The 12064-nt window shown below is 41.1% G+C and overlaps 1 protein-coding gene across 1 annotated transcript in view; it reads right to left on the minus strand.

The window, feature by feature from the left end:
* Positions 1–1061: 1061 nt before the first annotated feature.
* CSE1L (chromosome segregation 1 like) overlaps positions 1062–12064 on the minus strand; it is a 45262-nt gene continuing 34259 nt past the window's right edge. The window contains exons 16-25 of the mRNA XM_053890166.1: positions 10956–11059; positions 9209–9306; positions 6914–7064; positions 6339–6547; positions 5859–5956; positions 5672–5757; positions 5214–5295; positions 4267–4413; positions 2971–3202; positions 1062–1654 (exon numbers count right to left, since the gene is read on the minus strand). Of these exons, the coding sequence (XP_053746141.1) occupies positions 1565–1654; positions 2971–3202; positions 4267–4413; positions 5214–5295; positions 5672–5757; positions 5859–5956; positions 6339–6547; positions 6914–7064; positions 9209–9306; positions 10956–11059 (1297 nt within the window). The 3' untranslated portion in view covers positions 1062–1564. The remainder of the gene's footprint in view (positions 1655–2970; positions 3203–4266; positions 4414–5213; positions 5296–5671; positions 5758–5858; positions 5957–6338; positions 6548–6913; positions 7065–9208; positions 9307–10955; positions 11060–12064) is intronic.

Genomic DNA, 12064 nt, shown 5'->3' on the forward strand with positions numbered 1-12064 from the left:
AGACCTGTCAGAAACTCATGACAAATCATTTCAAAAATCTTTAAAAGCTAAATAAACCCTCAGATGATGGAATAAGAAACCTCAACAGAATTAACTCATGCGAGACTAAAAGAAAGTAAGTACCAGTCTTCCTGTTCAGAAATGATCTTAAAAGGAAACAGTTCACAACCTGATCAGTCCTCCAAGTTTAAGATGCTGTAGTGAGCCCTGGCCGCAGCAGTATGTACTATTCCACGACAGACTCACCAAAAAGAGCCAAAAAGGCGCTCTTGGAGCTTACGTAAGCAGCAAACATAACCATCACCACCGACTGTTTTCCACTCCAGACTGTGTAGTTTAAAAGTAGATCCCAATACTATCTCAATCTCCTTCCGCCGATGACCACTTACATAGTAATATAATTTAATGCTCTGTCACTATGTCAAAACAAAAGTGATTAGATTGGGACAAGAACACTTCAATTAAGCTGGACAATTTCTCAAGCAACACAACAAAAACAACGTGAAGAAAAAGGATTCAAGTCAGGTACCTGAATTTTAAAAGAAATCAGTGATCTGTGAAGAATGAGATTCTAGTTTAATCTGCACTACATGGACAACAATTCCAGCATAAATAAACTGTGCCTCTCAGATGAGATAGTCTGCTTACTTCCAAAAAACGAACGGTCACGGAACTTGCCCAGGCAGCCTTGTTTGCTAGCATATACCCATTCCTGTGACTCCCCTAGACCTCAGGTTCTAAGATGCTGTGGTTTGAAAAGTTCTAAGTAACCTCCGATCTGCAAAGAAGACGTGCTTTGAGTAAGAGCAGACTCCCACACTGTCTAGAGTATGGGACAGCCTCGTGAAGCCAGGCAAAGCATTTCTCTCCCATCCAGAGGAAACCATCTGCCTGGAGTTCATGCTGCCGCCTGGGAACAGGTCCAGAAAAGTTCTAATAGATCAGCTCCAAATTTTATTAATGTTCCCTTTTCCCAGGTAAGGAAAAACTAATCTGAGTTTGAATTTGAGTTAAATTCTTCGTTACTAAGTTATCAGCACCAAAAACCCGTCCTTAAGATGTTCTTGGATACATATTTGAGGGGGCTTTTTTTTATTGCTGATTACAGATTTCAAACTTGAAATGTGCATTTCTTGGCAAGTTACACCAGTGATTCTTCACTTACATTTCCAATAAAAGCTTAAGGAAACAGACAAAAATACAAAGGATGAGAGAAACACAAACAGTGATGCCTCAAAACAAAAGGATTTAGTAACAGAAAGAAGTCTCCACGCTCAGTGTCCGTCACAATTTTAAAGTTCTCCCAACAACGCAGATGCTCATCATGATCATGTACTGAACTTATTAATACCTGTCCCTTGAAGCTGCAAACTGGAAAAGTCAGCCACTTACATTTAGGATCATACAAACCACCTAATTTGCTCAGGGTTCAGCTTAAAGCAACATTTAATATTCATTACAAGATGGAATTTGTGACAAGTTCAAAAGGAAAACTTGCTTAAGTGCAGCTGTACTCTGACGTCTACGAAACGTTCCCGGGCTTAGCCAATTTGGAAAATGCAGTTCAAAGCAGTGTCACACTGGCCGCCTGAAGGTATCCTTGGAGATACTGGAGCGCTTCTGCATTGAGGCTGGTGCTCACCATTGACGGAACCTACCAGAGATGGAAAACACACATGCTAGTCGTTGGAGAGCCTAACAAACCAACACAAGCCCTGTCTTCTATGGGAGAACCACCACAGGTTGGGAAAGGCAGTCCGTCACCAAGGGCTCTTACTGGGATTTCTAAGGAGATCAACTGCTTTATGCCTTCAAAGTTGGACAGGTCTCGGGACGCCTAGGTGGCTCAGTCGGTTAAGCGTCTGACTTTGGCTCAGGTCATGATTTCATGTTTTATGTGTTTGAGCCTGGTGTCTGCTTCGAATTGTGTGTCTCTCTCTGCCCCCGCCTCCCCCCAGCTCATTCTCTCCCTCCCTCTCTCAAAAAACCCAAAAAAACAAAAACTGGACAGGTCTCAAAAGCAGATCCACAAGGAATTGCTGCTGTTCAGTGTGGTAGAGGTACTGTGATATTAAAAACTATATATGCATCACGGACCAACAAGGACTTTTTTTTTAACGTTTATTTTTGAGACAGAGACAGAGCATGAATGGGGGAGGGTCAGAGAGAGAGAGACACAGAATCTGAAACAGGCTCCAGGCTCTGAGCTGTCAGCACAGAGCCCGACGCGGGGCTCAAACTCCCAGACCGCAAGATCATGACCTGAGCCGAAGTCGGACGCTTAACCGACTGAGCCACGCAGGCACCCCCAACAAGGACTTTTTTTAAAAGTACATGTGGGTTAAATGACATGTTGCCCAAAGAGAAACAAATGCAACATGATTGGCAGGATGCTGATCATTTCTAAAGGTCAGCACATGATGGTGTGTTATGCTGTTTGTTATTTGTTATTCTGTGTGTGTGAAGTTTTCCATAATAACACAATGGAAAACAAAAATTTTATCAGATAATCCAGAAGATTTGGTAAAAGGTGCTAGCTAATGCAACTCCACAGCCATTATTAGGTTTACTCCATGATCCATTCTTTAATTTTTGAGTATGTTGTGTACATATACGTGTGTGTGTGTGTCTATATGCCTGCAATAAAAGATTATTTGAATCTGGGAAATACACATTTTTCTATCCAAAGAGTTTTAGGGCACCTGGCTGGCTCAGTCAAAAGAACATGTGGCCCTTGACCTCGGGGTCTTGAGTTGAAGCTCAGGTCAGATAAAGAGATTAAGAAATAATTATTCGCATAAAATCTGTTTCTAGCACATCATTTTACTAAAGAAAATTAAGGCCTAACTATAATTCAGTGGGATGTTTGATCACGCTGACCAGTGAAGACATGCACCAGAGTAACTGCTACCTTCTTGGCTTCCCAGAAAAGTCTCCACGACTTAGAGTTCTGTGACAGCAGTCACTTACCCTTCCTGGACAGGCGGTAGACAACTTGTGAAGTGACTGTGCCAGGTGAATTTTGGGGTTATTGACCATTTGACCTACAGGATCGTGCTCTTTTTTCCCGGCAAATGCCAGTTGTGAGAAGGCGGTCTGATACCCTGGTGTATCTTCTATGTCAATAAAATGCTCTTCATCAGGAATGGTATCATCTTCAGGTAACTCAAAAAGGCCAATCAGGGACTGTAATAAAGGAGTCCTGAATTTGAAGAAAGCAAACATGAAAAATTATTGTTTACATCTTCAGAAGTATTTGCTTAAACAGCAATTCTTCAGAGATGCAAAATTAGACCCACAGTCTAAAGAAAAGAACAGTAAGGTAGCTTTGAAATGGAAGAAGAAAAAAAAAAGCCCCAAATCATCAGATCCCTTTCTGGAAGAGGCAGCCGAAGTGAGCCCCAAATGCAGAAAGGAGATGCAAGAGGTCAAGAAAAGCCATGAATACCAGACACCAACAAGCACAAGCATGCGATGTCTTCTCGTAGCCTATTCAATTTCTCCTTAAAAAGAAAATTTTTTTCAATGTTTATTTTTGAGAGGGAGAGAGACAGAGTGTAAGCAAGGGAAAGGCAGAAAGAGAGGGAAACAGAATCTAAAGCAGGCTCCAGGCTCCAGCTAATAGCACACAGCCTGATGCAGGGCTCGAACCCACCGACTGCAAGATCATGACCTGAGCCGAAATCGGTTGCTTAACTGACTGAGCCACCCACGTGCTCCAATATCTCCTTTTAAAGATTTAAGCCAGTTTGGTTGGGTGTCATGAACAGTCCTAGATATCATGCAGACCAGAGACTTTCACCAGATTCTCAAAGGGACACATGAACCTTCCTCCAGTAAAGTTAAGGAAGCAGGAACAAGAGGTTTCTAGGCCCAGGGGTGCCTAGGTGGCTGTCAGTTGAGCGTCTGGTTCTTGATCTCGCCTCAGGTCATGATCTCATGGTTTGTGGGATTGAGACCCATGTCAGGCTCTGTACTGGCAGTGCGGAGCCTATTGGCGGGGGGAGGGCCGGGGGGGGTCTCTCCCCCCCACTGTCTCTACCCCTTCCCCTGCTTGCTTGCCCTCTCTCTCGCTCCCAAACATTTAAAAAAAAAAATTCAAAGTTCCTTCTAGGCCCAGAAGTACCCACATGTCCTGTCTTGGATCTGATGGTTGCTAGTGCAGAACCCGAGATCAGAATCCAATTCTCAGCCCTCAAGAAAATAAGCTTATTTGACTTTGTAGTCATAGGAAAGGAAGCTGTAATTTCTAACAACTTTACTTACCATAGCTTGGTATACTCTGTGTCCATCATTGGGGGACATTCTGTTAGTAATTTGGTTATGCCAACTGCACAAATCTTTTTCTCAACATTTCCAGAGACTTTCTGAATTTCAGGAATAATGATTTTTTCCAAAACCATTCCAAACATTCTATTAAAACAAATTTTACATTAGACTATCACTATAATTATACTGTGAAATTCTTAATGTTATTTACACTGACTCCTTAGGAATATAAGAGAATCCAAAATAACAAGTTGGTCAACTGAATGGCAGAGTCCTTGAGATGACAAAACAACAACAAAACCTCAGGCCTCGACTCTGTGGCCAAGTGCCGCCAACAACTTCTGTGAAATACTAACGACAACTGTGCTCAAGGAGAATCTTCATGGCCACTTTTGTCTCATATGCTTTAAAAAAAAAAATTAAGAAATTCTGAAAAATTAGAAAACAGAAAAGCAAAGGAAGGAAGAAAATGAATTACCCATCACCCCGCTATCCGGCAGTAACTACTTTTAACATTTCTGGATTATAAACTTCCCAACCTTCTATGTTTACACACCTGTAATCATGTGAAAGTTGACAGATACATTAAAACAATGATTTGGCCAACAATTCTAATATGTTCTTGCAGACATCTGAAAGTAAAGTTTTTCATGATACTAAATGATGCAAAATCCTCAGTGTATACTCTACCACAAGTATCTGAAGTGGAAACAGTGGGTTATCAAGGATACTGGAAATTTTAGCTCTAGATAAAATAAAAGTGTGCATAGGTTTTCCTCTATAGCAAGATCATACCAGTGTAGGCACCCACTAGCAGTTCATGAAACGGATTTCCTCACAAACCTCTACTGCTGGAAAGCATATTTTCTGGTATGACATCCAAAATAAACTTTAAAGAAATTTTAATTGTAATAAATTGTAATAAATAATAAAAACAAACTTACTTTGGTTGTATGCCATCAAATATTTCTTGCAGTGCCAACGCGCCATACTTTATGCAGTACAAATTAATAAAGACTAAGAAGCCTGTTGAAAAGAGATACAGAGTATCAGTACAGAGGCCTCACTGTGCTGAACAAGCAATTCACCCCTGAAGTCCTCCAAGTGAAATATTCATAATCATCAAAACCAACGGCTAACTGTGGCATCAGTACTTGCCTTTATTATACAATTTAACATACAGTACAGACGAAAAATGTTTTGATACCTAACTTTAGAAACTAACCTTTGGAACACAATATATTTGAAAGTGATTTAGTGTTTGGAGAATACAAACATCTTAAAATACTGTATATAGACAGCTTATAACTTGATAAAACATTTATATGTAACCAGAAAGTCTAGGAGTTTTAGCTACTTTCCTTCATTATTTGTGTAGGAATAGCCAAATGATTTTACTTACTCTTGATAAATTTTGTTGTTTTGGAATTCTGAAGTCTTTGGAACAGTAGAATGAAGATCTGCTTCCGATACTGATCAACCGACTCACTAAAGAATTGAATAAAAGAAACAATGTATCAATTCAGCATCTTCTCAGCACCTAACAGTCCTTGAATAATCCTACAGTGATGTTTTATGCTCATACTCACGGAGGCATGTGCTCTATTATACTGTTTAGAAGATAAAAACCTTGGTGGTCATTGGCTTTGGATGCAATTAGCTTCTGGAACACACCTAATAACCCAGGCTACAACAAATTAAATCAAATAATCAGTTAAAGAGACAAGGATTAATTGTTCCAAAAGATACATGTGAAATAGGTGATGTCTTGGAAAAGGGTGCACGCTAGAATAATCAGTGTTTTTGCTTCCGTTCTTACTTCTGAATATCCCATCGCAATAAGCCCTTAAAGTTAAGTACTTGAAATTAACCTACTGGACTCTTTTTATTTTCCAGCATGGAGATAATTAAAGGATACCTTATTACAATAATAAATCTACATTAATATTTTCTACTACTCCTTTCCTCACTGTTGTATTTATTTTAAATCAAGAAGTAAAAAAAAAAACCTACCATCCTCAGTTTCTCTCAGCTACCTCAGAAACTTACATCAAAATAAATTCACTCACAATTTTGTCAGCCGCAGCACTTGCTATGGTGTTGGAACCGCGTTCTAAGAACGCTTGGAGAAGCCTCACTAGAGCAGGAATGTTTCCTGTTCTTTCCCAAAGCACTGGCTGAAGGAGATGAGGAAATAAGGCCATATAGGAAGATGGGATGTCATTTTTGTGTGTTTCCAGAAGCAAAGACATCACTTGAAAGACGTATGGAATAAATTCTGTTGAAGAAAGTAAACACAGAGCTGTCAGATTCGAAAGTAATAGCTCCCATACAAAAGGCGCACACCTCTTGGCAGGCTGCATTCTATTAACCCCTTTAATAGCTGTATTCAGGGGCGCCTGGGTGGTTCAGTCAGGTGAGCATCCGACTTCAGCTCAAGTCATGATCTCATGGTTTGTGGGTTCAAGCCCTCCATTGGGCTCTGCTGACAGCTCAGAGCCTGGAGCCTGCTTTGAATTTTGTGTCTCCCTATGTCTCTGCCCACTCTACCCCCACCGATTGCGCTTTCAAAAATAAACATTAAAAATCTTTTTAAAAAAATAGTTGTATTCGGTAATGAAGAAAGTAACTTCCTTTAACTTACCTTGAACATCATTTTGTAAAATTTCAGTAAACACGAGAAACAAAGCTTCCTCAAAATTTACAACAGCAGCAGGGTTAGCTTTGCAAGTTATTCTTATGGATAAACATATTGCTTCAAACATGTAGTGATTGAAGTGAGGTTTGCTTGGGTTCTGAAATTAAAAACGAAAGATTACTGACTATATTAAATATCTAAAATAAAACACACCTACCCTTTCTAGAACATGGTAAAAGGCCATCTTTTTAAAAAAATCAGTATTAAAGCATTGATTACACTTGCCTGCATATATGCTGAAGTTTTATAATAACTTTAAAATTCAGAAAATATTGCCTTTTTCCTCGGAATTAAAACTTACTGTTTTTTATTTGAGACACAGAGGGAGAGAGACCGAGCACAGGAGGGGCAGAGAGAGAGAGAGGGAGACACAGAATCCGAAGAAAGCTCCAGGCTCTGAGCTGTCAGCACACAGCCTGACGAGGAGCTCGAACTTGCAAACCGCGAGGTCATGACCCGAGCTGAAGTTGGACGCTCAGCCGGCTGAGCCACCCAAGCACCCCACTTCAACTTTTTTTTGTAATGGGCAAAATCCACCACGAAAAATACCTCTGAGTCACAGAGAGATTACTACACAAGCATCAGCTCCCAGGGCTGTAAGGAACTTGTCTAAAACCCATGTGCTCTAGAGCCGTCACTATAAACAGTGGTGGAAGAAGCAAGCAGGGACATGTTAAGTCCTGGCTATGCCACTAGCCTTGTGTGGGACGCCTTAGGCAAACCTTAACTTCTATGGGCCTCAATGTCTATATCTACAGAGTGACAATCCTTTTTAATTTTTTTTTGATGCTTATTTTTGAGAGAGAGTGAGCGAGCGAGGGTGGGGCAGAGAGAGAGGGAGACACAGAATCCAAAGCAGGCTCCAGGCTCTGAGCTGTCAGCACAGAGCCTGACGTGGGGCTTGAACTCATGACTGCAAGATCATGACCTGAGCTGAAGGCGGACACTTAACCGATTGAGCAACTAGGCACCCCTGAGTGACAATCCTTTCTATCAGTGGTTTTCAATGTTTTTTAAAGGAACATAACCCTGTTTTCCTTCAAACGAAATCCTTCTTGAAAGGCTACCACAGAAAGTAGATGAACGCAGGAGATGGTTGCCGGAGGCCCCAATATGTCTTCTATCTTAATCCTCCAAGGCCCAAAGCAGTCCAACACCCTTACCCAGAACCCAGTGAGAAAATGATCCTTCTCCAAAGTCCTTGTAACAGTTCCAAGAATTTATCTCCTTTCTATAGAGTAATTAGGAACAGGCATCTCAAAAGGAGTTTCGGCAGCCTTAAAAGGACTTTTATTTTCTAAAACTTAGTGTCAACAAATAGGAATCAAATTATCTATAAAATTTTTAATCAAAGGAATGAAATTTACTTGGAGGAAATAAGAATAAAGAGGACCAGGGGTGCCGGGGTGGCTTAGTTGATTAAGTGCCAGACTTTAGCTCAGGTCACGATCTCGCAGTCTGTGAGTTCGAGCCCCATGTGGGGCTCTGTGCTGATGGCTCAGAGCCTGGAGCCTGCTTCAGATTCTGTGTCTCCATCTCTCTCTGCCCCTCCCCTGCTCATGCTCGGTCTCTCTCAAAAATAAACATTTTTTAAAAATTAAAAAAAAAAAAAAAAAAAAAAAAAAAGAATACCAGACACAAAGGTCTGCACCGTTTTACAGAAGTCTAAGTAAGTAGCCTTTGTGTCCACTTGGCACAAAGTCTGCTTTCCTCCATCTAAGATCAGTCATCTTACTTTTTCAATTTTATTTAATAAAACGTTACTTTTTTAATTTTTTTTTTAATGTTTATTTTTGAGAGAGACAGAGACAGAATGCGAGTGGGTTAGGGGCAGAGAGAGAGAGAGGGAGACACAGAATCCGGAGCAGGCTCCAGGCTCTGAGCTGTCAGCACAGAGCCCAACACGGGGCTCAAACTTACGAGCTGTGAGATCATGACCTGAACCGAAGTTGGACGCTCAACCGACTGAGCCACCCAGGTGCCCCAATGAAACGTTACTTTTAAAGTGAGAATAAATCAAATGAAACATTTTCAAGTTACTGGGCCTGCACTTAAAAGGCGAGTGCTGCTAGGTCTCCAATCTAGTGACTCTCCACACTTCTCATATGTGTATTAATTGTTGGTCAGGAAGAATTCAGGGAACTTTTCCTATGCCCAGTCTATTGCCAGGGAATTCTGAGGCTCAAATAGTTTGAAGCGTAAGTTAAAAAGCAACTGCACTTTTAAAACTGATCTTGTTACCTTACTAACAGCTAATAGCTTCTGTGTAAGCTGAGTGATGAGGGTGGGGATGTAGGGGATTATGGCTTCTTGTAGGAGGGAAAAACTTCTCATGATAGCTGTAAAATATAAAAACAGCAAAAGTAAATAGTTAAACTTCAGAATAAAATCGTGATTAAGGAAAAAAAGTCCACTGATTCATCACCAAAACTTTAAGACCCTTAAGTAACCCCCAGATAGCTCTCTATATTTCAAAATAATCTAACTTTCCTTTCATCTTAAAATTAGGCCAGGGATTGACAACAAAATCTAGCGTGCTAGGAAATATTACTTTCAGAAGGCCTAAGGCTTAAAAGAATTAAAAAAGGGACAAGAAAAAGTAGTACGTGACTGAAGAGGCAGACACAGAGCAGGAAAAAGGGTAGAATGACTGGGGGAGGGGGCGGGGAGGAACGACAGTAGCTGGAAGGGAGTGCAGTTTCCAGTGTCTTTCACTTAGAAATCAGTGGCAGGAAATGTTTAGCCCTAGCCTAATGGACACATCACAGCCCACCAAAAACTGAGAGAAGGCCATCTGCCCATCTCCCCACAAAAAGAGAGATTAGGAGCCTAAAAAAAATCTAAAAATACATGTAAAGCTATGGAGGTTCCATACTGCAAGAATACAGCCCACTAATAAATGCCAGAAACATTTTGCACAGATTACTAAGCTTAAAATATAAATAACTGTTTCTGCATGAGTAAAATAGATGTTTACTAAGTACAGCCACTGCTACATGCCAAGCAAGAGAGCACAAAAAGTCATCATCTCATCTCCTCAACTTTGTGGATGCTTCTCCTACCTGAAGCAGACTCACCTCCAGCTAGCTAACCACTGCTTATCCCTCACTTCCTAGAGAAAGCTTTTCCTGAGCTCAGTTTAAGGGGCTTAGAGGATGGATCGGTTCCCCTCCTCTGGGCTGGCAGAGTCCATTCAGTCATTCATCCAACAATATTCATTGAGAAGGTATTACATACAGGTGCTCCTTGTATAGTCCAGGAACACAGTAATGGGACCACATGCCAGTTAACCTCACAGAAATGGACGTTAAACAACAGTAATCACACATCACTGTTGGGAAAAGAACGATAGTGAAAACACACACGGATACACACCTATCCACGTACATAAACACACGTGTACACACCAACACACAACACATGCCAGGGGCCCTGATTGGCCACGAGGGACGGTTTGTTTGAAAAACATCTATGAGTCAGACACAGCTAGGCTCTTGGAACATGACAGTGAATAAGACTGAAATTGCCCCTCAAGTCAGAGCTGTCCGCACGACGCTCTCCTAATGTAGCACCGGGCAGATGGTTTATAGCTGCCTGTGTCCTCAGCAGTAGCTCTATGAAGGCGGATCTGTGTGGAGTCTCTCAAGGGCATCCAGGTTGCACAGCAAAGATGTAACCTAGCATGCCACCAAGAAATGTCTGATCTGAGCTCTGCCCCCAAATTCAATCTAGGTAAAGAAGAAGGGAGTTTGCTACTTTTTAACAAGAGGAGTATCCACATCAAACTAGGGTAGACTTTTTTTCTGAAAACACTTGTTTTAATATAATAGTAAACCAAACATTTTCCACGTAAAGATATCTAAACCTACCGACTTCATAGCCAACGGTATCTGGTTCATGGACTATGAAACCTGAAGTACAACTCAGTATTTACCCCTGTAATCGGAGACGGGATTCTTATAGTCTGTACACCAGGGGAACGGCCTACCTTTCATAATATATTCATTTTCTGAAGAGCCAGGAAGTGTGAGAGCTTTGAAAAGGTTTGTTAGCAGAATCTCAACAAACGGTGCGATTTCTGCGGCTGTAAAGCTATAGATGAAAAAACAGCTTTCAGTCACTGCCAACTCTTGAGCTTGTCACTCTGGAATACCCTTGGCAACCACTAAATCACACTTCTTGGCATAAGAGTAAGCCATCTCCCACCACTGATAATCATCTGACAGCTTAGGAAAGTAACTATTTACATGTGTTCATGTTAAGTTCCTAAAAAGGGCACATCTGTGATCAAACACAAACCAAAAGCCAGGCAAACCCGACATCATCTAAAGCCATTCAAGTCGTCCTTGGTTCCTATCCATCACTGTCGAGAACAGTACTCAGACTCTCAGGGTCTCAGTCATTTGTTTTTCCCGGAGGTGGAACAGATTCATAACTTCTGCATGAATTCCGGGCCTGAAGACAGGTACTGGTCTGACTCACCTCAGAGGATGTCCTTTCAACCCTTAATTGGTCACTGAGAAGATCTGTACTTCAAGCTCTTGATGAAGAAAAGAACCTAGAATTGTTTTCCACCTCTCAGCCAAAGCTCAGTTTCAAGAAATAACACTGGTGGATAATGGCCTGAAAGATCTGCAGACCGTCCATCCCTCTACATTTATCCTCGATCAGGCCAGAAGAGCTACCACCTAGGTAGCTTTCACTCAGCTATGTCAAATCTCCGCAATGAGTAATAATACAAAAACACCAGGTAAAAACAACACTGTCGCATGACGGTGCTAAGACCACTCCCTTAATGAAGGCCCATTTCTGAGATGCCTTCTGAGGAACTGTTTTAAATTTAATCTCAAGGACACCGAAAATTTTAACTGACCAAGTTCCTCTCTTTGCCTTGGTTTGCCAGAAGACAGCACATAAATTTCAGGAGCTTCCTTAATTCCTGTATAGGATCCTCTGACACCTATTTCTTTTTAGTAACCTTACCCCGTTATTTCCCTTTGCTCCGATTTCCTGTTTAACTTTTTGCCATTATGTATCTTCGTAGCATACTGCTTCATCCTTCTAGACTGACACACAGTATAAATAAATGAAGAAAAA

Source organism: Panthera pardus, unplaced genomic scaffold (assembly GCF_024362965.1).
Source record: "Panthera pardus isolate Hobbes unplaced genomic scaffold, ASM2436296v1 HiC_scaffold_25, whole genome shotgun sequence".
NCBI classification, from domain to species: Eukaryota; Metazoa; Chordata; class Mammalia; order Carnivora; family Felidae; genus Panthera; species Panthera pardus.